The sequence below is a fragment of the Chaetomium globosum genome, genomic scaffold (genome assembly GCF_000143365.1).
Source record: "Chaetomium globosum CBS 148.51 scaffold_1 genomic scaffold, whole genome shotgun sequence".
NCBI classification, from domain to species: Eukaryota; Fungi; Ascomycota; class Sordariomycetes; order Sordariales; family Chaetomiaceae; genus Chaetomium; species Chaetomium globosum.
In genome coordinates, this window is record NT_165976.1 from 1501137 (window position 1) to 1525530 (window position 24394).

The 24394-nt window shown below is 57.1% G+C and overlaps 9 protein-coding genes across 9 annotated transcripts in view; 4 read left to right on the forward strand and 5 right to left on the reverse strand.

Moving 5' to 3' along the window:
* Positions 1–37: 37 nt before the first annotated feature.
* On the forward strand, positions 38–838 carry CHGG_00501 (uncharacterized protein; the record flags this gene model as incomplete). The annotated part of the gene is made up of 1 exon (XM_001219721.1): positions 38–838. The coding sequence occupies one exon, from the start codon at positions 38–40 to the stop codon at positions 836–838; it is 801 nt and encodes a 266-aa protein (XP_001219722.1).
* Positions 839–1399: 561 nt separating this feature from the next.
* CHGG_00502 (uncharacterized protein) lies at positions 1400–2699 on the reverse strand (the record flags this gene model as incomplete). The annotated part of the gene is made up of 2 exons (XM_001219722.1): positions 1400–1650; positions 1712–2699. The coding sequence occupies 2 exons, from the start codon at positions 2697–2699 to the stop codon at positions 1400–1402; spliced, it is 1239 nt and encodes a 412-aa protein (XP_001219723.1).
* An 861-nt stretch (positions 2700–3560) lies between these two features.
* CHGG_00503 (uncharacterized protein) lies at positions 3561–4264 on the forward strand (the record flags this gene model as incomplete). The annotated part of the gene is made up of 2 exons (XM_001219723.1): positions 3561–3609; positions 3666–4264. 2 exons carry the CDS (start codon positions 3561–3563, stop codon positions 4262–4264), a joined length of 648 nt encoding a protein of 215 aa, XP_001219724.1.
* Positions 4265–7210: 2946 nt separating this feature from the next.
* On the reverse strand, positions 7211–9112 carry CHGG_00504 (uncharacterized protein; the record flags this gene model as incomplete). The annotated part of the gene is made up of 5 exons (XM_001219724.1): positions 7211–7455; positions 7513–7749; positions 7914–8043; positions 8321–8548; positions 8654–9112. The coding sequence occupies 5 exons, from the start codon at positions 9110–9112 to the stop codon at positions 7211–7213; spliced, it is 1299 nt and encodes a 432-aa protein (XP_001219725.1).
* Positions 9113–9661: 549 nt separating this feature from the next.
* On the forward strand, positions 9662–13023 carry CHGG_00505 (uncharacterized protein; the record flags this gene model as incomplete). The annotated part of the gene is made up of 6 exons (XM_001219725.1): positions 9662–9922; positions 9983–10092; positions 10152–11606; positions 11660–11770; positions 11845–12462; positions 12534–13023. The coding sequence occupies 6 exons, from the start codon at positions 9662–9664 to the stop codon at positions 13021–13023; spliced, it is 3045 nt and encodes a 1014-aa protein (XP_001219726.1).
* A 1030-nt stretch (positions 13024–14053) lies between these two features.
* CHGG_00506 (uncharacterized protein) lies at positions 14054–15098 on the reverse strand (the record flags this gene model as incomplete). The annotated part of the gene is made up of 3 exons (XM_001219726.1): positions 14054–14244; positions 14351–14521; positions 14624–15098. 3 exons carry the CDS (start codon positions 15096–15098, stop codon positions 14054–14056), a joined length of 837 nt encoding a protein of 278 aa, XP_001219727.1.
* A 1314-nt stretch (positions 15099–16412) lies between these two features.
* On the reverse strand, positions 16413–16623 carry CHGG_00507 (uncharacterized protein; the record flags this gene model as incomplete). Its single annotated transcript, XM_001219727.1, has 2 exons — positions 16413–16556; positions 16606–16623. The coding sequence occupies 2 exons, from the start codon at positions 16621–16623 to the stop codon at positions 16413–16415; spliced, it is 162 nt and encodes a 53-aa protein (XP_001219728.1).
* A 581-nt stretch (positions 16624–17204) lies between these two features.
* On the reverse strand, positions 17205–21453 carry CHGG_00508 (uncharacterized protein; the record flags this gene model as incomplete). The annotated part of the gene is made up of 2 exons (XM_001219728.1): positions 17205–18722; positions 18796–21453. The coding sequence occupies 2 exons, from the start codon at positions 21451–21453 to the stop codon at positions 17205–17207; spliced, it is 4176 nt and encodes a 1391-aa protein (XP_001219729.1).
* A 2601-nt stretch (positions 21454–24054) lies between these two features.
* CHGG_00509 (uncharacterized protein) overlaps positions 24055–24394 on the forward strand; it is a gene marked incomplete at both ends in the record, with an annotated part of 1179 nt that continues 839 nt past the window's right edge. The window contains 2 exons of the mRNA XM_001219729.1: positions 24055–24075; positions 24179–24251. Of these exons, the coding sequence (XP_001219730.1) occupies positions 24055–24075; positions 24179–24251 (94 nt within the window). The remainder of the gene's footprint in view (positions 24076–24178; positions 24252–24394) is intronic.

Genomic DNA, 24394 nt, shown 5'->3' on the forward strand with positions numbered 1-24394 from the left:
ACACTTAAGCACAGAAACACCACCACAAACCATCAACATGTCAGGCATCGTGAACAAGATCAAGGAGGCCGTCCACAGCGACAGCAAGTCCCACAGCGCCCCTGAAGGCACCCATGGCCCTCACAACAGTCGTGTCGCCAACGCCGCAGACCCGCGCGTCGACTCTGACCGCGATCACTCATCCACTATCGGCACTGGCCGCACCGCTGGTCACGGGGAGTACGGAAACACTGGCTACGTCACCGGCGCCACAACCGGCACCGGCACCGGCCGCACTGCAGGCCACGGAGAGTTTGGCAGCAGCGGTTACGGCACTGGCACCGCCGAGGGCGCACACGGTCCGCATGGCAGCCGCGTCGCCAACGCCGTAGACCCTCGCGTCGACTCTGACCGCGACAACTCCCGCACCATGGGCACTGGCACCGGTGCCGGCTTGGGCTTTGGCACCACCGGCACCCACCACACAGCAGGCACCGGCACCGGTTTCGGCTCCGGCACAACTGGCACTCAACACGCCCCAGGCGGGTTCGGTTCCGGCACCACTGGCACCCACCACACAGCTGGCGGCGTCGGCGCCGGCTCCGGTATCACCGGCATGACCGGCACCCACGGCGCGTCCGAAGGCACCCACGGCCCGCACAGCAGCCGCATGGCTAACGCTGCCGACCCGCGCGTCGATTCTGACCGCGACGGTCGCGGCGCGATCGGTACCGGGCCCGGTCCCGCGTCCAACACCGCTGGCCCCCACCAAAGCGACATGGCCAACAAGATGGACCCCCGCGTCGACTCCGACCTTGACGGCAGCCGAACCATGGGAGGAAACAAGACTTACCAGTAAGTAAGTAAACCGTTCTTAAAACACAAACGGAGGGGAACGAGAGCCTCGCAGCTCGAATTCTCCTTTCGTGTGTGCCATCTTTATTATCCACAGGGCTAACCCGGTGGTAACTAGATCTGGCACCATGTCGGAACATCGCGACCCAACTGACGCCGCCCAAGTCCCTCCCTCAGTCTTGAAGAAGCACCTCGGGGGGGCCGTCGATTGAGCACGAGGACACCACCCACCATCGCGAGAGGCGAAACAGTATCAAGACACACCAGGAGTCGTTTAGTGGCATCTGATTTGGTCTTTTTCGGTCGGATGGATAGTCAGGCAGAATGTATCATGACGCGGTTTATGAAGCCTTTTCTTTTGTTTTGCCATTACACTCGACTGTACTATTAGCAGATACCACGCAGCACGAGGTTATCCTCTTGCGATCATAATGATCGGAATTTGAAGGCCGTTGCCGTTTAGGAAAACTCCCAAGTCATTTGGATTGAACCTTTGTCGAGTAATTTTCTAACATGGTTTCTGATGCTGCTCGCCCCTACTACCCCTGCCCACTTCACTTGATGCTCAGGAGTAAGTGACTTGCTTCCCCATCAAGCTTCGGTAAGCATCATCAAGGGCCTTTCTCTTCTTCGTCTTGACTTCGTCACCCTCCTTTGCGCTCCTAACTTCCAATTCATCATCTGCGCCCTCAAGTTGTGGGAGCCAGGCCCGGATTTGACCGTCCAGATGGCCACTAAATATGCCGCCAGCGGTGTTGCTTCCGCCCATAACCACACCGCTTGAGCTGCCGCCTCCACCGGCTCCTCTCCACACGACTACAGAGGGCGTTAGCTCCGTTGGTAGAAGCAGGAGCCGGTAATGTACAATGACACTTACTACTAGTTACCCGATTCCGGATGCTCTTCTCGCCCCCTCGCTGCGTCCCGACCGAGGCAACAACCGGGCCCGTATTACGTAGCCTCGTGACGATAGATCCTTCATGTAGGTCCATGATCAGAATTTCCGACTCGTTCGGGAAGAAAAGCAGCTCACTCATCGGCGGCGTGAGACCGATGGGCGAGACAAACATGGTTATTGTGCCCACCTGACTGTTGCGGATGCTCGGGCCAAAGTTAGCCAGCGTGTTTGCACCCGTCGCCGCATCCCAGACACGGATACGGCGGTCATGCCCCGCAGTGATGAGGTAGGCGCCGTCATCGGTCCAAGTGAGGCCGTTAACGGGGCCAGTGTGTGCTTTCGCTGTCAAACGAGGCGCGTGTCCTTGCAACGATGGCCCCCCGTCGGCTAGGCCAATGATGTCCTCCTGGTCAAGAAGCGCGACCAGGCCGTTGGACTTTCTCACATCCCATATGCGCACTGCTCCGTCTACCGAGCCGGTAGCCAGAACATGTTCGTGGACGGGGGACCAAGCGACTGCCAGAGCTGCCCCGGCCGAGCCGCCAACTTGGCCCGGTGACACCAATGACTGCACCGCTGCAGAAGAGCGTAGGTCCACGAGACGGACAGCGGGGTGCTGCGTCCCGCATGCGACGAGGAGATGGGAGGCGATCAGGGAGATGGCATGGGTGTAGACTCTGGCGCCGAGGGCGAAGGAGCCGGACACAGATACTCTCTCGGTGGACCACAGCTTCAGAGTTTGGTCATGAGAGCATGATAAGAAGGCGGCGCTATCAAAAGGGTAGAAAGAGACGTGAGTGATGCCGAATCGGTGTGCCGGGGCAGAGACCGGAGTGCGCTGGTCGGAAGACTCGGGGCTGGCACGGGAAACCGTGGCCACGGGTCGGTAGGTGTGGGGTTGTGAGGGGCTCGGGCACTTCTCAAGATCCCAGAGTTTGATAGTTGCGTCTGAGCCACCAGAGATCATGCTGTGCGGCGCCATCAGAATAACGGAAGCCCCGGGGGCGGGGGCAGGCACGATGGGTACTCACATACGGCCATCAAAACGCTCCAGAGCCAAGGCACTGACACCAGCCTGGTGCGCCCAAATAGATGTGCTTTCTATGCCATCTGCGCTCCCAGAGTTGCCGGCAGCCGACACGGTCCCGTTTGCAGCATACTCGCCGCCGTCAAACCGGAAGCGAGGGGCCGCCGAAAAAGACCTGAGGAGCGACGTTGACTGTATTCTCGCAAACTCATTCGGTCCGATTCTGCCTGCCGACCGCTCAAATAGGAGCGGATTCATGCCATGGGCTCATTCATGGGACCGGGAGGGTTGGCATATATGGCGTGCTGGTGATGATGTTGTTATGTCGTCGTGGTCAGTGGTGAGGTTGTAGGTGGTAGTTAGGGCGGGGCCGTTATCGCTGAGTGAGTGGCCTATGCTGAGTGAGTACCCGGCCTGTGCACGCGCGAACCTCAAAACAATGGAACTTCCATGCTACCAAACTTCCATGTTGTTAGAACCCGAAAATGTTACCAGTTCCTCGACAGCACTCGCAGTGATACTACCTAGTGATTTTTATTTTCTTCAACGGCATAGCGGGCACACGCCAACCCATTCACCTCATGGGTTCCCGTGAAGACCGTTCGTTGATCCGATAAAATCCGAGTTTCCCTGCTTGCGCTTCACGGGCGGAAGTATCGACGTCGTTTCATTGTCCACTACCCGAATATTGACGACTTTTCCACTGGTTGTATGGACTCGTCGTCACATCCAAGAGCCTCCAGCTCGGATGGGAACACATCGCCACCGCCACTACCTCCATCGACTTCATTTCCGGACAATATGAAAAGGCCCCGAGGCCGGTTGGCCAATGTCTATGATGCCGTCGCGGGTATGTCCTCCAATGGCCAAGTGCACAAGCAGCACACACGTACTTACCGGTTCTAGGGCGTGTCACGCTGAATGGGGCACTCAGTGACTCGGAGACTGCCGTGAGCAGAAGCAAGCGCCGTCTGAGCGTAACTTCTGGTCGCTACTCGTCGCGCAACCCGAAACTGGCCCCCGAGGAGGCTCTGTTTAAACGTAGGAATGCCCCGGTCCGGTATGCGGAGCAGGACATCTATTGGGCCAACGAGGATCTCCCTGACGGTGGACGCGATCATCTCCCCGACACTAACCTGCTACGGTCTGTACACGGTTATGCTAGCAAGTTCTACGACGCAACGGCCGATCGCTTGGGCCCTCGCTGTGTCGTCGGGACGAGGACTATTGACGAGAAGAGCATGGATGAAACCGCCTTGTTGGCGATGGGCATCTTGCTAGAGGAGGCCAGCCGCGAGGTTTTAGGCAAGCGGGGGGATATCGTGTTCACCGAGGCCTCGACAGAGCCTACGTTAGCGGTTAAGGCGGCGCCGGTTACCAGGTCACCCCGGCCGGTATCTGAGGGTTCCCGGAGTGCCGACGAGATCCCCAGGACTCAGAACCATCGGAAGGCAAAACGAAGAAAGGTGGCGGAGGGAAACACTGCTGCGAACGAAACAACTTGAACGGATCGAGTTCCATTGTTGGGAAAAAGCAAAGCCACACGTTTCCGGTGTGGGAGTCCCGGCCGCAGGGGGGGTCGCAAACACCGGATGAAGCATCGATTCCCATTTTGAGATGTGCTGGGCACGCTCTTGGAACTTTGCCACGAGAGAATGCTAAGAGGCCGACAGAAAGAAGGAGGAGTCCGGAGGACGTGGTCTTTAATCATCCGCGGTTTAATTACCATTTGCCCGTCTCCGTTGGGGTAATGGCACTGGGGGCTGGCATCGGCGCCAAACCCACACCACCGGGTCGTGTTGAGAAAAGCAACAACCCCAGACGGCGGGCATGATGGCGCTTGGCCACTCAAAAGAAGCCCGTTGTCAGCTCTTGGCTAGGGATCCATATGCATGAGAGACCAGAACCATTCACCTCCTCGTATACTCACCACCCCCTCCGCCAAATCTGAGGTCATGAACCCTCCGACCCTGGCTCGCAATATTAAATAGAATGTTGCCGCCGTTTGCACTAGACATCGGATATCTAAGGCGGTACGGCGTGTTCTCGGGACCGGCCTCATGACTGATCACGTTGTCCACTCTTCTGCTCCTTCTTCCACGGCCGGCTCCAGTCACTTTCGGTTGCTAGATCTTCATCCAATCATCAAAGATTACCATCGTGACCTCCAGCAGCCAGCTTTGGTTCGCACAGTGCAGGGCATGCCGCGTTTACCGATTGGGCGCTGGGTGTCTCTGTACACAGTACACAGTCCACAATGGTCATGTTGGTGGTCGCAATCTGGGATCGGGTCGTGGGGTGGCCATCGGAATTTGTGAAAGGGGCATCAGAATGTCCAAATACCACCGTTCTGCAACAATTTATCCACTTTCTCCAGCTGCGACCAGAGAGACATGTGCTCAACCAGGGCGGCACTTCTCGGCGAGTTTTCACTCACTGTCCTGAATGGGAATCCCCCCGTACATGGAACGACTTATGGTGAACTACCTATTACCCCGTGGACAATTCCGAGTATCGTCGTTTGCATGCTGGTGTCGTTTGCATATCAGGTCGTCTTCCTCTCTTCTACGGCCCACGGCCACACTACTTACCACACAGTAGGCCAAAGACAACAAAGGAAGAGGAACGTGCCATCCATGCCCGTGACCAGTAATTATGGGACTCGATGGTTCCGGGGCTGGAAGTTACATGTTTGTGACGATGTAGAAATGCCCTTTCAAGTACCATATAGTCCTGTTGGTATCGAGGACGCCCCTGAATTCATACCTTCTGTATAACTTGTATTCGACCATACTTTGAAGAGGGAGACACTTGGTCGGAAGAATCTCGACGCTTGTCGTTCGGACTGCCCAGGGTGTCGGAGGCAATGGCGTCCGTTGCCCGCTTCACTTTCTGTTTGATTGGCATCTAAGCTCGGCCAACCCCGCTGCTCTTCAGGGAACTTTGCCTCTTCAAGATTCAAGCAACGACCACAATTCCGCAGATCACGTCCCTGGTCAGTGCCAGCCCGACGGATCCTTGGTTTATCGCCGCACGGATGTTCGCCCTTGGGGTAGGGGTTTCGGGGGGTTCATGGCTACCAAGGAATTGGGGGCAGCGCTCAACGACGCGGGATCCGGGAATCACTGACCAACCGGCTGAACAGAACCTGGTGTGCCTGGCTCCACGAGATAGTTATCTCGCTCCTGCCGTCCAGGCTGCCCGGGCAGCCCGAGAAAACGTGGCGTGAGACTCAACGTCTTCCACGACATGGGCACCACGGCCCCTCGAACCCCCCTCGTTGTCATCTTCGTGGATGATCGATGTTTTCCCCCGGTCTCAACGACTGGTGGTGGAGCTTTCATAATTCATCTTGCTTTGGAGTTCCTGATATCCGAGATCTCGGCCAAGAAAATAGCCAAGCGAGCTGCTTCCCAGGCCCTCGGACCTTGCCCACGTTCTTGGAACTCCTTGTTATCAAATGATTGGACAAGACGCCTGATCCAGTTCCATAACCGTGTCTGCGGGCCGACACTAATATAATACCATCAGCCATCAGCAGACACACCGGACGAGTGAATGGGTTTGGAGGCAGCATGGGCATGCGGCTCTTGGTAGCCACAGTTGAGCAACTGCCCGGTTGTTTGGGTCCAAGCTACCTCTACGACTCCTGTGTCACTGCCCACGAGGCTAGCCGGCGCTTTGTTTTTAGAACGTCGGACGGTCGGGGTGACGCATGCGGTGGTAGGTGATAAGTATACTCTGCTTTTTGAAGTGTTGACATTCCCCATTGTAGGGAGGTACGTCTTTTGGAGGTATTTACCACAGTAGTTATTCCCGAACGTGAGTGACATCGGTGACAGAGGCAGACCGCCGGCACATTTGCAGCTTCAAACTTCCCTTCGCGGTGAGCGGTGAGCCGACATTGCCAAGGCCATCACCCTTCCAGGGCCAATGAGGGCGTATCGCAACCCACGCTTTTTGGATTTGTGCCTGTCACGGGAAAGTCTGGTGGAAAAGCGTTGCTTTCCCCCACGTTTGGCCCTGCCTGATTTCAAGCAGGAACTTTGATTCCACACTGTCCTGGCATCTCCCCAGCTTTCCAACTCCCTCATCGAGATCTCCCTTCGACGTTTTCGTGAAGGACAATTTGTTTGCCGTTTGTAGAATAAAGTATCGCCGTTGTGCGCCACTGATGCGGTGAGTGCCTTCTGTTTTTCCTGTTTTGCCTTCTTTCTTTCCTTTCTTTTTACCCCCTCCTCTTACCCCACAGAGTTTCACCATGGAGCAGTCTGGGGGGGGCTGAATGGGGTGCTTGGAATGATCGATGATGTGCGTCCGCAGGTGCAGGCCCGCGCCAGAGGAAGAGCCCTGAAAGTCTGGCACAGCCCCCGTCCAAAGTCGGCCGCAAGGCCCCGTTGTCGGGTCGTCGGTACCGCATGGTACTCGTTCGGCGAGTGTGGTGCAGGCAATCAGGGCACGGTGCGGGATCTGACCCTTGTCCACGATGCTGCGCGCCCAAAATTTGGGTCGCAATGTTGCAATGGGCGCTGGCTGCTGGTTGCCCCGCTGTTTCTGCTCCCTGCCCACCACGCGCGCTCATGCATGGCACCTCTCCCGGCGCTCTGTCTGTCGGGTGGGATGAACACCCTTCCCACCCTTCCCGCTTGAGGCTGGATAGCGACGGCTTCAGCGGCCTTGATGCACTCCTCGCTCGCTTCGGCCAACACAGTACGGTCTGTCGGTGCATGTACATACATCCATAAATACTTACATCCGCTAGGGTGGGATTCAAGTGCATCTGCTGGCCCACTGCGCCGCTCATCACCACGGCTCGGGGTTTTGCGCCGGCCAAAGGCGGAGAGGCCCGCCGTGTTGGATGAAGCAGAGGTTGTGCTGGTCGCCCCTGCCCGTTTGTTTCTGGCGTTGCAGGTCTTTGTCGAGCCGAGTTTCGGCTTGGCATCCATGGATTGGCGAACTTTCCTTGGACGCCACCCATGCGGCGGAATCGCTGCAATCGCGTTGGGCGATAAAATCAAATCTCCGCAACCCTCGTTCGGGGGCCGCCCATCCCCGTCAAAAAGAAATGGGACAGCTGCCGAGCAGAACGGAGAAGCAAAAGAGGAATGTTCTGGCCCGCCTGCATGGCACGGCCGAGGAAGACGAGTCACCTACCCAGCTTGCCGAGTATCAAACCAGCCTCTCGTCCCGAATCCACCATTGTCAGCCCGGTGACCCCCCGCTGACCAGTGTCACAAGTGCCAGTGCTGACATCCTTTTTGCCGGTCTGGCTTCGGCAGGGTATCTGTCACCGCCCGTCATCAGCCCCCCGTCCCACGGTTTTCTGTCACTTTTGAGCAAACGAGCTTGGTGAAGTCGCAAGCGCGCGACGTCGCAGTGAGGCGAGAAAAGAAAGGAAAAAAAGTCCCAGACATCCAACGCGAACTGTGTGGAAGCCGCTTCTTCAAGCCCGCCCATTCGCCGATGACCCAAGCAACCGGCGCAAGAGCGGGAGCCGCTTTCCTCGAAAGAGTGGAGCAGAGAGAAACCCCCCGGACCGAGTGGGGAGTGTGGAGACCCACCCGTTTGCGCGCCTCTGATTGTCCAGCGACACCCCTGACTTCTCTCCACCATCCTGGTACTGTCCGGGGTCCCTGCGACGTGCTCGGCGCCGTTGATGACCAGAGCTCAATTTGTTTTCTCGCCAGGCCCAAAATACCGCCTGACCGGTTCCCGCTTCTGCCATTGACCGTCTCCTGCGACACCACTCCATCACGCTGCGCCGCCTGGCAAGTCTCGCACAAGCTGGCCTCTTCGTGTGTGATCCGATACGCTAGTTATCCCACTCTGGGGGCTGCAATACGTTGACGGAAAACACGGGAGCTGCCCTACCGCCGGCCTGCCGAAACCCGTACCGTACCCTTGGACCTTGGACCGAGCTCTCTTTTTCGCACTCCCCACTCCGCCCACCCCAAGTCGCGAACGCGCAACACAGACCACATCCCGTTGCTGCCCGACTCGTAGCTACGGGTCCCTGCTCGGGCGAACTGCTGTTGAGAGAGGCGGACTCCGATCATTGAGTTGAGGGGCTCTTCCCAGTGCGAACCAGAGGTCTTTCTAACACGCACCCCCCCCCCCACCCCCCCTTTTCCGGGGGGTTTTACAAAACGCCTTGGGCCGAGGGTTCTTGGACTATTCAACACCTCCCGGTGGGCCGTAACTTGTGTCTGACGGCCACAGTCACGGGGTTTGCCGAATCCCCTGCCTGGCTCGTTTTCAAGCAGGCGCGGGCTGACCTCCCCGCTTGTGCTCCATGCTGCCGCGGCAAGCTTCCTGCTGCCCCGTTGCTTGATCTCGCCTCTGGCCACCGCCATCTTGGTGTCAACAGCATTCATGTACATGCATGTATAAAGACCCCAGCCATGGACCAAGGGCCGCCCGACACCAAGCGACCACGCCTGTCGACTGGCACGTCATGGTCAGTTGGGGGTTCACACCACGGCGTATCTCTGCTCCATCCCACTCCCTCTCCCACTGCTGGCCACCTGCCTCATCATCCCCCACCGTCGACCCAGTATCAGCAGCATTCACCGCTTTCCTTTGCGCGCCCTCTCGGTCCCGGGGATCATCCTCCGCACCCGCCGCATCCGCATCCGCCTCCTCACCCTCATTCTCACCCTCACCCTCACTCGCATTCCCATCCTCATCCTCCCGCATCGCAAACGCCCATCGACGACCGACGGCAACATGAACCGGACAGGTTTCCGCCAATGCAAGAACACAGGCAGCCTCCGCATTCGCCGGCACACCCGCCCTACCCTCCCTACCCTCCCCGCGAACCGATAATTAAGACGGACCCTGCCGATGACACGCTGCCGCAGCTGCGCAGACCACTCTCGACCGGCGGCGGCGCCCAGGATAACATGACGCCGGTGACGCCGCACTCCGCTGTCCCACCTCCACCCCACTCCCAACCTTACGGCGAAGATAGGCGGCATATGAGCTTCGACAACGGCCCACAACCGCCCGTGTACAGTAGACAACAGAGCTATCAACCGCAGACCCCGGTGCCACACCCTCAGCCCTACGACTACCCGCCGCAGTATGCGTCGCACGGCGAACTCGCGTATCCGATCCAAGTCGCCGCCGCCTCGGGGAAACGCAAGGCGCAACGGGCATCTCAGGTTTGTGATCCGGCCGAGTCTGGAGCAACGGCTGGCGCTTACTAACCACGGATGGAATAGGCCTGCGATATGTGCCGGCAGCTAAAAGCTAAGTGCGACGAACTCAAACCATGCAAGAGCTGTAAGGAAAAGAAGGTCGAGTGCAAGTATCGGGAGGCCGTCCCGAAGCAGTAGGTTGCCTCCCGTCTGGGCTGCCATACCCGCTGCCGAACTGACCCGCAAGCTACAGACAAGACAAGATCGCAGGAGACATTCTAGATACCCTCTTGGCGCTGCAGAGCAGATTCGACTCCTTTGACCGGCGCATGAGCGGAATCGAGCGTGCAATGTTGCGCAATGGAACCTCCCTGGACGTACATGCCGAGCCCCTGCATGACGACGACGAGCGACCCGAGTCGGCAGAATCAGCGCACCCTACAGCAGAGCCTGTCGGCTCATTATCACCGAGAGAGGGTGGGGATTACGCCCCCATTGGCAGTGTCGAGGCAAGGACGATAACGCGAAATATGGAGGAAGAGAGAGAGGTGGAGCCAGGGCCCGCCGTGCGACCAGGCGTCCCGTCCATTCCCATAAATCACACCACACTGGCCGCTTTTTTGCTCAAGTGGCGGCCTATATCGTTCCTCGTCCGGGACATCTTGGAATCCGAGAACGTGAGGTACGTGGACGAGTTCCCCATTCGCCAGGAAGAGAGGCGAGGCGTCCTCCGAGTCTGGGGGCGTGGTGAGGGCCTGGAGAGCAGCCTTCGAGTCGACAAGGCGGACAAAGAGGCTCTCCGGGATGTGGGCGTGATGGAGATGGCACTTGACGACGCTTCGGACACTGGCGCGCCCTCTCCTGCTGATTGCTGGGGCGGCATCAGCGGCTCGCCTGGCCCGATCGACGGCAAGCCCGTCATGTCTATGCAGACCCCGGACTTTAGTGAGGTACTGGTGTGGAAATACGTCAAAAGCTTCCACGATAACATTCAGAACATGCATCCGCTTATAATTCCGCGCGAGCTGGATGCGATGGTGAAGCTGTTCTTGGACACGGTCCAGCAGAGCATAAGCAGACAGCCGCAGAGTCGGATCGCCAAGTTTGTTAGCACATCATCGTCACAGTCCGAGACCGGATCCAAGAGAAAGCGGTCGCCTGCCCCGGACGGCGCCGAGTCGCCTTCGGCGTCGCCCAAGTCGTACAAACCCGCCTTTCAGCGGTCCATCAATAACGCGCTCGTTTTATTGGTGCTTGCGCTCGGAAAGATATGCCTGCACAAAGACAAGATCCCCGATGTGGTACCGGTCAGTGAGCCTCCCCCGCACGGCTCACCTTTGGCCCGGAACGGGTACCCGGCGTCTCCAGTACAGGGCTCCTCGCCCTCCCAAGCGTCCCACTCCGCCGGCCTTCCTTCTCCAAAGGACGGCTCCGAGCGCCCCGGACCCAGCAGGCGAGCCTCATTCCAGGGAGGCGGGGCGTCCATCCGGGGAGGAACCTCCCCGAAGAGGAATATGGACGTCATCCCGGGTTTGGACTACTTTGCTTATGCCACCGACATCATGGGCGGACAGTTGGCTGGCAGTAGCCTCCGGCACATCTACGCATATCTCCTAGCTGGGCTATACCACGGGCAATTGGGAAGGGTGCTGGAGAGCTATGCTTACATCAAGGAGGCTGGCTTTGCATTGCAGATCAAGATGAGACCGTAACCAACACCTGCCACTGTTGCTCAAATGCCCATCGCTAACCCGACAACAGGAGCTTGGATCGATTCAAGAGGCTGCATGAAATTGGCCGGCAGGGCGCGGTGACAGAGAAGTCGGACAATCAACTCGTCTTTGCCTTCTGGACCTGTCTGCAACTCGAAAGGTAAGCCCGGGCCGTCATCATCCAGACAAAGTGAAAAGACGCCATGTCCCTTGCTTCTAACACGGCCCGAATAGTGACATTATTGCGGAGGTACCCCTGCCACAGTCACACATCTTGGCATACGAAGACATGATGCCATATCCAAACATTCAGGTGGCTAAAGGGCTAGGCTTTGAGGAGCATGTGCTTCAAAGTTACCTCGCGCAGTTGTACCTGCGCAAGAGACTCAACCAGATCCACGGGATGCTATACAACCCAGAGAAGCCGCTGCCACTCAGCGCCACGACGGGGGCGCCTGGTGGCACCATCATTGACTACATCCAGGAGACGATCAACATGGACTTTGTGCCGCATGAATTCAAGTTTCAGCCTACCGATCCCCCGGCCGACGAAATTCTGTCTGCTCGATTGCGCGCGAAATACTGGGGGGCGAAGGTCATCACATACCGACCCTTTGTTCGCCAAATTCTCGAGTTCAACTTCCAGAAGATGTCCAACGAATCTCCCATGCCTGCGTCCGACTTCCGCTCTGGTGTTGTGGTGCCCGTCATTGGCCCTAACAACGACATCCCTCCACAGATGATTGAATACGCAGTGAAAGGGGTCGGGGCCTTGATCGAGAGTACCCGAGCGTTCCATGGCCTCAAGGAAAAGCGATATGTCGTGACTAACATTTTTGGAACTGCTCATGCGTAAGGACAACCCCCCTTCCTACCCTTATATTTCGGGCTGAAAACTCAGTTTCTAACTCGATATCTGACAGCCAATGGGGTAACCTTGTCACCCTCGCGGCCGTGTTCCGAGACCCCACGCTTCACAAATACATAGAGGAGCCAGTCCTCAAGGAGTTGTTCTTCAAAACCATCTCCTTCTTCAGGATCATCGCGCCCCCAACAAGCGCGCTACACGTCGATATGCGAATTTTGGAAGGCATCGAACGCAAGCTCTGGGGGACGTCTAGCAGCGCTGAAGCGATGGATCATCCAACCGGGTCCAGTTTGTCGAGCTCAGCAAGTGGCGTACCCATGGGCCCAGCGCCTTCGATGCCGCCCGTCGCGGGGCCGACCGGTCTGCGCTCTCCAGTTAATCGCATCAACAATGGGATGATGAGCATGTCCCCGCCATTGCCGTCATCTCTTCCGGTTACGATACCGGGAGCGATAGCCCCATTGCCTGTACCTCCCCCTGAGCCCAACCATGGGCCTCACCCGGGCATGCTGCCTCCAATGCAGCCCCAACCGCCTCATCATTGAGGGGCTCTTGGCGGTTTTGGGCGGCAGTTCTTGTTTTGTCTCTTGCACCTGGGGAAGTTTCTTTCTCGGCAACACATCTCGGCGTTCTTGGGAGTTTGCACCGGCCCCTTAGCCACAACTAACTAGCCTTATCTTATGCTGTATTTTTTTTTTTTTTTTTTTGGCCAACACCATAGACTAAACCGAGGGCGGCCGTCCTCGACCCCTCATGCAGGCCGCCCACAAAAAGCATCCTCTGTTACCATGCACCACCACCGTCGTGGAGAGGGTGTCTTTACACGTCTATTTCCATTTTCACCCCGACGAAAATGGGTTCGAAGCCACTTATCGTCTCGCCTCGGGGCCAGTTTCATAGCATTTGCATGGTCTTGTTCGATATGGGAGCGGCGGAGATACCACTATGTGCGAACATGTTTTGGTTGATTGGGTAGAGCGGGGGACGGAATGTGTATGGGGGAGAAGGTGGCGGCTATCTATTGTGGTTTTACCCTCTTGGTTTTTTGGCTGTTCAAAGGGAGGCTTATTCTACTCTGTGTTCACAACGAGGTCATTCCCCTGCTCCCGTCTCTATTTGTTTTGGCAGATTGAAATTCGGGACTTGTTTGGCCGTCTCGGAAAGTCAAATCCTCTTTACTATTTCTAATACATACAAAGCTTCTTGGTATAGGCATCTGGGTGGAAGCATGGCAGAGGGTGTGCGAATTGTGTGTCTCTCTCAGGAACGGGACGAAGGGGTGTTGTATGTTGGAGGAAAGGGGGATAAAGGACGGTGTGCGTAGACGGCGGAGATACATACACGATGGATGGGTTGCCGTTAGAAGAGCCGCTTGCCGTCGGATGATGGACATTCGCCAGGGTTCGGGATATCAGAGAACACAAATGCATATATATATTAGAGAGCGATAGCCCGCTCCCATGCAAGAAAGCAGAACAGAACTGCCGTCACATCTAACACCCGATCCGATCTCTTGCACCATGTGTTTTGTCTCCGGTGTGCTTCTGTGTACATCTGTAACGCAACATTTGACCTTCATAATAACACGACACAAAGACACAGCCATCCATCGGGATACGCGGCCTCGCGCATCAGCTCCTCGAGCGGCGCTCTAAAGGGAACGGGGCCGCCATGAAGTATCACATTCGCCAAGACAGGGTCCCGACTGCTGGGGAAGAGAGTGGGGAGCATGCTCTTGAGAGCGGCGCCCAACGTTTGCGGAGCCCCTTTCGTTACCACCATGCCGTGTCAGCCATTCTGAAATGCTCCCTAGTGGGAGGCTAGGGATAGGGAAGGGAAGATTCGTGGGGGGGGGGAAGGGGTCTGACGTACTATTGGGTAACCGTGGAGACACCAAATTCTGAACTACCTTGAAGGACCCTGGCGTGGCGTCCCCGGTGTCGTTGGGGGAGGAGGGGATGTAGATCCGTATGGGGACATTTTTAAATGGAGACGGTGTGTTAAGCAGCCGTCTGTTAACCTTGCCGAAGGAGACATGATCATCTGGCCACCACAGAGTGTCAGTTAGTTCCCTTTGTGCGTCTCAGGCGCATAGACGAGATGAGAGCTCCAAGAGGAGCCGGCATGGAAAGGAGTAGCACATACTATCTTGGACAGCATTCCACAAGGCGGTGCTGTGCTCCTTGGACAGACTCATGATCTGCTTTGCATTACCATTTCTCACAAAGTCCGCCTCTTTGGCCGAGTTGGTAAATGTATCGGCTATGTCCCACTCCGGGCCGTCGCCAACCACCAGCCTCCACGGAAGGGTGGCGGGCTGGTACAGGTCGACCAGCAGGCCCACAGCCAGGTTGCGCAGTTGGATCTCCTCGTGGTGGAAACTCGAGCACGGCAGGCCGTAATAGGCCGTCAGGCGGGGCAGCAATAACGCCAGATAGCTGAATCGTGGGACCGACACGATGAAGGGGGCGGTGGATTTGGATGCATGGGTGATGTGCAGGGGCACCTGCAGGCTCCAGAGGGTCTGGGGGAGCGGTGTAGCTGCGGCACTGGGAGTATCGGGGGCACCGGTAGTGCTGCCCACTAGGCGGTGATCGGTGGACGCCGGTGGTGAGGACATTGTGTTGTGTGGCTATCCTGCCCTCCAGTATCTATTGCACAGGCACAGTGAAGGTGCTTATCACTGTGTGTTGCCTCCACCCTTTAGACGTTCTCGGAACTCTCTCTAAGGCGGGAACCGATATTGGCACTGATGGCTCGAGATACGGAGGAATATTGAACCAGGGTAAGCACGGCAACCACTTTGCCGTTGCATGCTACAAATCGATCGGGCTCGACAAATGGTTGTGGGGCGGGTCAAGGCCCAAAACTCCGGGTCGATGCAGCTGGTCGATCTAGGCAGGGTAGGGAATCAATCTCATCCGCCAGTCGACAGAAGAAGCGCTGCAGCCGCTCTGACACAAGCAAAAAGCCCTCTTAGGCCGGCACCAAAAGCATTGCTAGAGTGTCGAGTCAAGCTCCATTAGCGGGGACTGCCCCGACTGCGGGGTAGCTCCTTTTGCGAGGCCCCGAGGGGCCGTCAAGGTGGGGTGTTTCGAATCCAATCAAGCCGGGAGGGCACTGCGCAGATCCACCGTGCAGCTTCCACTGTGCCCCCCGTACCTTCCAAGTCCAAGCAGTTCTGACTTCCTGGCTCGAGTCTGGCCAATCTTGCAGGTTTGTTCGGAAGTGCAAGTGATGATGCAGGCAAATGTTGGGCCGCACTGTCCCGCCGGTCGGGCAAATCCCGATCGCTCGATGCAGGTTGGGCTTCCAATCACTTGTTGGCCAAGTCCCGCCCCCAAACGCCCCTAGATATTCCGGAGATGCCCGGCAGCCCAGTGAAGGTCCAGCGAGAGAAGAGAGCATTTGGCCCAGGACCAACTCCGCAATGCTTCGCTAGGCTAGTATGCAGGTATCGGCTGCTCTACCACATGTGCAACCCGGATGACCTGTCTTTGGCCCACGTTGTGCAAACGCGCCTTCAATTACTCCCGGGGATTCCCAACCACGTGGGTTACTTTTATATATCTCGTAACCCCTCGTCCGGGTATGTGGTGATAATTGCAACACCGAGCCCGGCCTATTTCGGGATGCAGCGACCGCCACCGCACGGGAGAAGCCCGTCCGGCATGTTTCATATGCACGCCGCAGCTGACACTCTCGTCCTCTATCCGCTTAGTCTATGTATAATTTGTACTGTGTAAGAATGCTGCTGCCAGCTGACCTCCTAGCAGCATACCCGCACTCGGGAGCAAGGCCGGCGGCCAGATGTGACAAACGCTCGCAGACATGCAGAAGACACCCGGGGCAAACCAACAAAAGCAAATATGTATTCTGCCGCATTCCGTCACGGCTAGGAGCATCACAGCACGCACGATGCTGACGCGACAGGTCACAGCTCATAATCCGCTAAGCAAGCTCGGCCAGTAGGCAGCGGCGGCCATGTGACACTGAAAGCCGCGACAGCCATTTCGCAACTCGGTCCCCGAGCCGTCTTGCTCTGGATGCCGCCGGGATGCTCGGTGCGCGCTTCGACCTGGCTCGTTGTTCTGTCTGGCCTGCTTTAATGGTTCCATGCAACCCACGAGAAGCCAGCGCCCCATTTTGTGCCACCCCAGAGCTTATCGGGTAAACTTGGGGTGCACAGCCCCTTACCAAGGTCCTTACCGTGCATATGTGCATCCTGCGTCGACAGGACGGCGCAGGCAAACTCGGGTTCCGTGGTTCGGCTGTTGCGGGTGGCGGGTCTAATACTCCGGCTCGAGTCCGGGCATCATGAAGCCGAACGCAGTATGGCTACCCCGTATGCATGGTTAACAAGATGTTTTATTTGTTCCACCCGGTTTTTTTTTTTTAAAAAAAAAGCCTCCCCCTTGGTATCGCATATCCGAGTCGTGATGGGCGACGCCCACAACCCCCAGCCTGTCTAATATTCGCGCCTGCGTTAAGAATGAGAAATAAACATAGCCAAGAAACCAAGAGAGGAAACACGGAAGGAGAGGGCTTCGAGGATTAACCCCCGCCGTATCCCTCCGGTCAGCATTTTGCAGAAAATGCTTGGAGATATCCCACCGCCCCATTACATGCAGTTAGAAGGTACAATGAATGGCTATAAAAATGTACAAAAGAAAGGCAGGGCCACCACCGAGGAGCCCATCCCAAAGCTGGGCGTCAGAGAATTGCATTAGGAAATGCTGGGCTTCTTCCTCCTACCAAACACCTTGGATATACCGTTCGCTTCGTCTCTCTCCGCCGGCCCGGGGAACTGGTTCGCCATCGGTGTTGCGCCAGGCGGCGGAGCCGAGTTCTTTAGGAAATCGGCCAAATCTGACGTTTCCCGACTGGACATTGAGGTGGCCTCGCGAGGTTCAAACTTTTTCATCGGCACCCGCCCTCCAGTAACACCTGGACCCCCGCCCATCATGGCCGCCGCCTTGGATGAAGTCCGGGCTGGGTGAGCGTAGTTCGGGGCGCTAGGTATGTTCACCTGGATAGGGACGTGGCCACCCTTGGCCCCGCTAGCCCGACTATTGATGCTCCTAGACTCAGTGAGCTTAGGGCTAGAAGAATGAGCTGACGCCAAAGTGCTCGATTGTGTGCTATCCCGTCTCGTAAATCTGGCCATCAGACTTGACGCACTAGCCTTCTTCTTTGGCTGGGACGCGTTCCGTGTCTGCTTGATGTTGAAGGGTTGCACGGTTGGCTCTGGTGGCGGCGCGTAGTTGTTTAGGAAATCGATCAGGCTCTCCTCCTGACCCTGGCCCTTCTTCTTTGGCAACGGTGCCGGCTCCTCGTCGTCTTCGAGTTCTTCATCGCTCAGGTCGATCGCGTACGGGTCGAGATTGCGGCGAGTTTTGCGCTTCGGCATCTGCATGTCGCTGTCTGTCGTAACATATGACATAGGCTTGTTCTTAGCCAGCAGAGCACTGTGGGAGTTGATAGAGGACTGGACGGAAGGTGGCACCGAGGATTCGGTGGCGTTTGTGGAGCCTTGACTGCCCCTGAACTCGATATCCCTCAGTTGGGCATCCACGGCTCTGCCTCCAACCGCCGAAGACAACTGATCCGAGTCCATGGTGGTCCGGAATGGAGCAACAGTCCTCGGGATACGCGGGTTGCCCGTGCTGCTCGGCGGCCCGCGTCGGATGAAATCAATCAAGTCGGAATTGTCGTCCTTGTGGTCGACGGCCGCACCGCGAGGTTGGAGCTTCGGCCGGTTGGGGTTGCTTGTCGTGGACATCCGGCCAGTCTCGACACTGAGATTGGAGACAGACCCGGGGTTTCGTACCCTTCCTGGTCTTGCGGTTCCAGTGATAGAAGTGGAGCTACCGCCAGGAGGACCGGTCGATCGGATGAAGTCGGCAAATTCAGCCATAGACTCACGGGCGAGCCTCGGGTCTCTAGCCTGAGGCCCATTCGTGGATCGGGGTTTCGACGGCACCGGGGGAATAGATCGTGGAATGACACCGCCATGTTTACCTGTGCTGGTGCTGAAGTTCCTGTTCGTTTGGTGCACGTCGGTGATGGAATGCGATCCCGACCCCGGCGAACGAGGTGCCGATGTTGGCGTTCTCGCGCCGTTTCGGGGGACAGAGGACGAACGGGAGCGGGACCCGTTTCGGCGAACCTCTCCGCTCTTGCGCGTCTTAACCGAGACGGCTGGGCTAACAGCGGCGACCGATCGACCTGGTTGGGATTGGGGCTAAGTTACACATTAGAACTGTTTTAATCATCACACCATGGCACAAGATAAGACGGGGATAAGCTCTCCTTACCTCAAGGTCACGCATGCTTTCAGGAGTTAATGTGTACTGTATCGTTTGGTCGCTTTGGATGAGTTCTTCAAAGTCGCGTACGACGTCTATACGGGCTTGCATGCCCTCTTCCGAGGTCCGAACCGCTTTCAGTTTGGTCGATGACGGTGAGTCAGACGAAGCTTGTTGCCGGTTTCGTCCCGTTGAGGACTCGCGAGGCCGAGAGGAGGATCCCTGAGACGGACTGCGAGCACGAGAACGCTCTACGGACACCTGGCCGATAGTTGCAGGCTGGCGCAGAGCAGACGTGTTGGCAACGGCTTGCCTCCCTGCGCTTCGTTCTGGGACAGCAGGAGGCTGCGTGGAGGGAGAGGAGCGATACTGATGGCTGTCTGATCGAGGCGACCCTGTAACTTCTCTCCCCTCTGGCAACACCGGCATGGATTCAATGAAAAAGGTACCGCTGGTTATCGACGCAGTTGACACAGGCGAAGACGTGGCGGGCAATACGCTGACTTTTGAGATAGGTTTGGGGGGCGTGGAAGGCTCCGGTATATAACCATCCGCGGCCGTATCCACTGATTCGTACCGGTCCTTTGTCACTGGCTCTGGGACGGTCGGCAGGCTAATTCCTGCTCGAACAGCGGGAGTGACAGGTGTGATCGGTGAAACAGCATAGTTCCTATCGGTAGGCTCTTCAGTCTCGGAAATAGAGGCGCTTGCCACCAGCCCAGACCTAGCTCCCTGACTGACAGCCAACCTGCCACTTGAGCTGCTATCAAAAAGCTGCTCTGATCGATCCTCTGGAGCCGGCGGGGTGACCGTGCGACTGGCGCGTGACGGGCTGGAGTGGCGGGCCGACTCCGCAATGACGACCGAATTGCGTCGCGAACCCACCGCCGGACTACGGGGGCTGGTTACTTCGATCAAACGGGCGGAATGTATGCTTGGCGTGCGAACCGGCAGGTTGGTGTTGATGGCAGTAGGCTTTCCAGGCTCGGAAGATGTTGTTGACGGACTTCGGCCGAGGATTGAAACCCTCGATGATCTGACGATTCGTGGTTCTTCAATAGACACCTCGTCGTCATCATCATCCCTCATGTCATCCTCCTCGGCGGCTTTTTCGCCGTCAACGATCCCACCCTTGACTGTCGAGGCTTCGGCGGCCGATGTTTCCGATGGTCTTGTTGCTGAAATCGGAGTTGCAATATCGGCTGAGTCAGGATCTTCCGTCGTAGGGGGGTGCATTTCGCTCGACTCCCCTGGCTGGGGTTTGACGACCGTGGCAAAGCGGGCGCGAGAAACCGCTGGAACTGAGTTTGAGCGTTTACGGGCCACCTGCGGCCAGGATGGGTTGGGTGCCAGCACGTCGGGTATCGCGCCCATTGATAGTATTATCATACTCTTTGGTCGAACCGGCGCGACTTCCTCTTCCGCATCAACATCCTCGCCTTCGTCGTCGCTATCAAAAGCAAGACCAGGAACCTCAATTTCTGCAACGTCATTCGGCCCCAGAGGTAAAGGTATGTCGGCTGCAATTATGTGATCTTCCAAGGATTCCCGAGAATCCGGATCTTCATCCAAAGGATCACTTGGCGCTTGTTCGGCCGCCGCGCAGGGTCTAGCATCGGACTCTGCATGAGGCTCAGGAACGGTGGCTGGAACGGCGAGCTCGGCGGCGCTGCTAGGGGAGCGCAAATGACCAGATGCAGAGTGCAGAGAATCCCTCGAGTAAGATCTAGCTAGGCGATCCATGGAGCTAATGCCGGGCGACCGGATCTTCTTCTTCCACGACCGCCAAAGTCGACCCAGCGTTCGGTCGAGCGCGACACGCTCCATATCGAGGTCTTCGACCACGATCTTGTCCGCAACACCCGTAGGGCTCCGCGAGCCTTCCTTGAGCTCCTTGTCATATTTGGAGCGCAGGCGGTGATAGGCAGCTTGGCCGGCGACAATTAGAGCCTGTTCGCCCATGAATTCCAGAATGGACGTCAAGAAGATGGCGACAGCAGGTGAAACGGCCTCGAACAACTGGTCATCAGGGGCGGTATCGAGATGCCCTTGCTCCATGTAATAATCCTCATCCTCTTCCTCCATGTCTCCCAGCGATGAATAGACCATGCAGCGGAGGCGGGTCCTTTTCCAGGCCAATTCCAGATCCCAATCAGACGGCGATCCAGGGTCGCGAGCGTGCGGCTGGTTGCCATCTTCATCGTCCCCACCGAGATATTCTCGCAGTTCCTCGTCGGCCTGGTTGACGGCGTCCTTGGCGAGTTTAGGCTTCAACACCTCGGCCACGGCCGGGCGCAGCGCGGAGAGCGTGGTGGTGCGCGAAACGCAAAGGAAGTTGAAGAGCAACTGGTCCAGGAAGTTGTTGATCAGCTGCAACGCGGCGGGCGATACGATAGCGGGCTCGCCTGATGGCTCGATGCCATGCTGGTCGTACCATGTTTCGGCATGGCTGTCGTGGTCGTTGGTGACAATCTGCGAGGCGGCCGATGAGGCGATGAAAGCCGGTTCAGGTGACACTGACAGCGGAGGCGACATCAGGCTATGTGCGACGGTCGACGGCCGGTCGCTGGATATGCTTTGTGTCCTCGACCGCGACGGCATCCTTTGAGGAGGAAAGGCCACGCCCGAAGAGGGTCGGGATGCGACCGGTTCTAATGGGGAAGTCATGGGTGGCCGTGGCAAACAGGCGCCGGGCCCGACACAGTGTATTCCCGGAATTACGGAACTCTGCGCTGCTGCCCTGCTGCAGGCGTCAACCGCCAATTTGGGTTGTTGAAGGGTGTGACGGGACCGTGACAACGCCACGCATTCGATTTACTTCTTCGTTCCGGCGTACAGGGCTTCAAATGCGGGCGGCCGGCCGGCAGATGCGTTGCGTCGGGTTGCGGTGCGGTGTCGTTATTAGGGGGGGTTGCTGTATGTGTGGCCGGGAGAGGGGCCAGACTTGAATTGGACCGAGGGATTGGATGCCGGAAATCGAGCATGCGAGCCAGGCAACGGAGTTTCGATCTCGCAGGGCTGTGACAGAAAACTATAATCTTTGTTAGCCGATCGGATACGATTCGCTGGCCGGCGCAATTGCGGGCGGCGGAACTGAAACAAAAGCGACGCTGGGGACTCGAAACTCGACAGAACAGGAAGGCGGGTACAGAAGATTCCCGTGGCAGCCGGTAGACGAATGCGGCCGGGGGCCCTCCGGGTCCCGATGGTTGGACATGTTGAGAGACTGCGGGCAAGTGGCACATCACGCAAGCCCCGAGTATTGCCGTACAGGCACAGACAAAGACCAAGGTCAGACGTCCACGCGGCACCAAACCGTGTCAGCACTGCGACTTCAGTTTGGCGGCACTGGCGCATGTGTGAGGCGATCGCCAGCCTCAGTGGTCATCACCGGGCCCCCATGCCGAATGCCACGGGAAGGGAAGCATGTGCGAGGGGAGAGCCGACAGGACACGGTATTGCCTGCCAGTGGGAGCTCCCAACGCAAGCGGGCGACGACAGCAAGGACAAGCGTTGGCAGGGGCAGCTGCAGTTGTTGGAGCTGAGAACCGGGGGAGAAGCGCTCCTCGTTCGGCAGGAGAAGGAAAACATGATACGCACCTGCGAGGCGACTTCTCACTGCCAGGCCACTGGCAAACCTCCGTCGACGCCACTCATCGACAGAGAGATTGGTGCTCGGCTGGGGCTCGGTTGGTGTTGCACGAGCAGGATAGAAGGAGGCGTTTGCTGGATATTTCGGCGCAGTAAGGCAGGTCGCTGGCACAGCGGTCGGAGGTCGCGCGGATTCGCTATTATTCGACGCTGCCGGTGTAGATAGAAGATGGCAGCAGCTACGGTCGGTTTCAAGGCGTCACCAACAACTCAAGTCAAGTTGTTCCGTCGTCCCTTTTTCCGATGGAGTTGAGGGAGATTTCCCACTCTCCTGAGGTGTTCCCAGCCATGGGGGTACACTAGGCCCAGGGTTTGACACGGCCAATTGACGACCCCGAGAGCGGTTTAGTGCACTGAAAGGGGGACGTTTTGGGATGAATTCCCGGTTGTTTGAGTGGGCGATCTATCCCATGCGCCGGCAAGGGGTGCGGTCTTGGCTCTGGCGATCCTGGAAATGGCCCGGCTGGCTCAGCAGGGGTTGAGGTGGGTCCTTGCGATACATAGTAGACAAGACCCGAGCATTGATATTCCAAATCTTGCGGGAGGAGTTGAATAGGTGCCGCCTGAGCTGGGATTCATATTGGTTGAACAGATCCTAGCCGCACTTTACAATGCGGGCGTATTCTGGTGTTTCTATGCGGTCGGTAGGAGGGGCAAGTTGAGTGCAGAGAAATGGCGATGAAAATATAAGTGGGGTGGTTGTCGGTGGAGGTGGGATCGGTGCAAACGGATCCCTGCAGCTCTCCACACTGAAATTTCGGGCCCCCCTCGAGGCGGCATGGAGCACAAGCGAGCTTCGAGAACCTGTCGGTCACTCTAAACCGACATGACTCGATCGATGAAATTGTAGCGCAATTAACTACGTATTTCACTGACTTGCGAAATTGATGACACACAAAAAGGCAGTCAGACGATGTAAATAACAAGAGGGGAAGCCCAACATGAGATCAGGTGGTCAAAGTGTTCCTACCCTCGCAAGAATGTCGTGTATGCGGGGGGTGAGACATACCCGCAGACGGCCACAGTCAAAAAGCTCTGTGCGCGGCGTGGGTTGTGCAATTGTCTCGGCCATCAACAACAACCAGCCCATGGAAACTTGGATCACCTCAGGGCACAGGCACACACAAACATGTTTCTGAAAATAACGGCATGATAAACACCGTAGAATGCCATAGCCTACTGAAATACCTATATCAACGTGGTAAAAGGAAAAGCCGACAAGGGAGTATAGTAATGGTAGTTACTCGTCTCTGGCATAGATTTGCTACCTCGTTACTTGGTTGTAATGTTGCTAAGGGTCAATGGCAACAAGACCGCTGTCTCAATTCGGAGTTGGGATTGAGATGCAACAACACCACGCTTATTGGGTCCATGATGTTTGAGAACTGCTTCGACCGGGTCATTTAGAACAGCCCGAGAATCGTATGATAGTCTGGTTCACTCTTCGCTTTTATCCGGAGACATTTCCCTGGTGTGATCGACGGGTCGTCCGCCACATGATACCCATGAGGTGTTTTTGTCAATAAAGAGACCACGAATCACAAAAACCCCCAAAGTCAGGATGCCCATTAACTTATATTCGAGCGACCTACATAGCCTGTTGAGAGTCATATTGTGATGTCCGCGGTTGCGGATACGGTATGGTTCAGGATTTTCATCCACAACAGCAAAATAGCTCTCCTGCTTCAACCCCTAGCATTTTCATGCCTGTGTTTCCACGCCTGCCTGATCCCCACTACAGTACCCAAAGTACACCAGCGATAGAGATAACCACGGCCATGCCCTTATTACCGTGCAGGCTGACCCCACCGTTGGTAACGACACGCTTGGCGTTTCGCTGTTCTGCCTGCTGGTGCTTTGCCTCTTGTTTCTTGAAGATAAATCGACGGGAGTGTGGTGAGCCGTGATGGCCGTGATAGCTGTGATGGCCGTGGTGGCCATAGCTGCCATGTTTGTG